This window comes from Eremomyces bilateralis, assembly GCF_010015585.1.
Source record: "Eremomyces bilateralis CBS 781.70 unplaced genomic scaffold P152scaffold_14, whole genome shotgun sequence".
Lineage (NCBI taxonomy): Eukaryota > Fungi > Ascomycota > Dothideomycetes > Eremomycetales > Eremomycetaceae > Eremomyces > Eremomyces bilateralis.
The window spans coordinates 1-2077 of NW_022985080.1; the positions used below are offsets into that span (position 1 = coordinate 1).

The window sequence follows — 2077 nt, forward strand, 5'->3', positions numbered from 1 at the left end:
TCCGCATCCTGGATCGGGTTCTGCCGGCTGACACGGACACGCATTACGGGATACAAGCGCAAGGCCCTCGGCGATCCTTCCGCCAAGCTGTCGGGGGATGCTCCACGGGCGCACTTCACCAACATCTTCTTCAGTGAGATCATCTCGCCACTGCTTCTGATTGTCGTCTGCCTGATCCCGTACTTGTTTATCAACGCACAGACGGGCGTGAACGAAAACAATAACCCCGACAAAGAGCTCGAAGCCACGAACTCGCTCATCCGCGTTGGCATTGTGGCTTTTGCACCCGTCGCCGTCAACGCTGGCGTTCTTGGAGGGATGTTTGCCCTGGCTTGTTGCGCGGGTCCTTTGCTGTCCATGTGTTGCAAAAAATTCGGCGCTGTCCTTGCCGCCATCGCCCACGCCATCGCAGTCATCATGCTGCTTGCCTTCTTTGAGGTCATGTTCTTCCTTGAAGGCTGGTCATTCAGCAAAGCCGTGCTCGGAATGATCACGGTCGTTGCTATCCAGCGATTCGTTTACAAGCTGATCATCGCTCTGGCTCTGACGCGTGAATTCAAAGCGGACGCTTCGAACATCGCATGGTGGACGGGCAAATGGTACGCCATGGGTTGGCACACTATCTCTCAGCCGGGCCGTGAATTCCTCTGCAAGATCACTGAGCTTGGCTACTTTGCAGCGGACTTCATCCTAGGACATATCCTGCTATTCATAATGTTGCCCCCGCTGCTTGTCCCGTATATCGACAAAGTCCATTCGGTTATGCTCTTTTGGCTGCGTCCAAGGTATGTTATGCAACATTATGTACTTGAAGGCTATCAACTAACGTCCATACAGCCGACAAATTCGACCTCCCATCTATTCCCTCAAGCAGACCAAACTCCGTAAACGACGCGTCATCCGCTACAGCATCCTGTACTTCACCATGCTGATCGTGTTCATCGCGTTGATTGCCGGACCTCTCGTTGCTGGCGGCGCTCTGAAACTTGAGGAGATGAAAATCGAAATGCAGCTCCTGCAGCCTAGCAAGATGGAGAACAATGACACGCGGGGCTACACTAAGACCGGCCGTACACTAGAAGACCCCGAAGCCACTGCCGGCGGCGGAGGTATCGATAGCACGGAATCCAGTGGCGGCGGTGGCGGTAGCGCCACAGAATCGGCCGGCGCTGATACCACCGACAGTCCATTTGCATCCGACAACCCATTCCCCGCACGTTATGTGATGTACTAGGGGAGCAGTGGACGGGTGCGACGCAGTGAGAGAAAACGAAGAATAAAATGGATTATGCGCGGAAGCTCTCTCAAGATGGCCAGTACGTGTTTCAACCGGAAGATGATTATTGGGAGCACAGAATACTGATCTATGCAGAATCAAAGAACTCCTCCCAGCATAGCCAGTCCAAGAAGAATCACCGTAATGGATACGTCGCGATTAGGGTGGGTGAAGAATTCAATGAAATCTATTGTTGTTTTAATTGGCTGGTGAGATTTGTCCCCAACATTTTGAGATGTCGTATATCTGCAGGGCCGGAGCTGGGCAGGGGACCAGGCTTCGAGATAGAACACACAACTTACACAATACAACTCTGCTGCTTGATGATCAAGTTACCCTGAAATCCATATATATTAGCATGTCTCAATGCGACACCACATGTCGCAGACCAAGGCATAATCTATAGGAGCCTAAGGCTACAAACTGCATTAATAACCTTGCCATGAGTCTCGTATATCTGCAGGGCCAGGGAACCGGGCATTCACATAGAACACACAACTTACACAATACAACAACTTTGCTGCTGTCACCAAATCACCTGACCCCAACCATTTTAGCACTGCCCGTGCGACAGAATCTTATCGAGACTGCACAGCCAGAGCCCAGAGAGGTATTAGCCCTCTTTGGAGCTGATTGGACCGCCACTGGTTGGCAGGGGGGAGCAATCTCGCCGTATTAGACATTGGTGTATCAGGCATGAGTGTTGTCCTCCTTGGACCGTCCGATCATCCCTAATTGAAGAAGAGGAGTACAATACAATACATCAGATCTCCAGGGACCAGTACGGACACTCAGTGGAAA

At 51.7% G+C, this 2077-nt stretch overlaps 1 protein-coding gene across 1 annotated transcript; it reads left to right on the forward strand.

Annotated features, from left to right (window-relative positions):
- Positions 1 to 1508, forward strand: P152DRAFT_62809 (uncharacterized protein; the record flags this gene model as incomplete). The annotated part of the gene is made up of 3 exons (XM_033683119.1): positions 1 to 785; positions 838 to 1316; positions 1381 to 1508. Coding segments are annotated over 2 exons (1182 nt in total), but the record flags the coding sequence as incomplete, so codon positions are not given.
- Between the last annotated feature and the right edge of the window lie 569 nt (positions 1509 to 2077).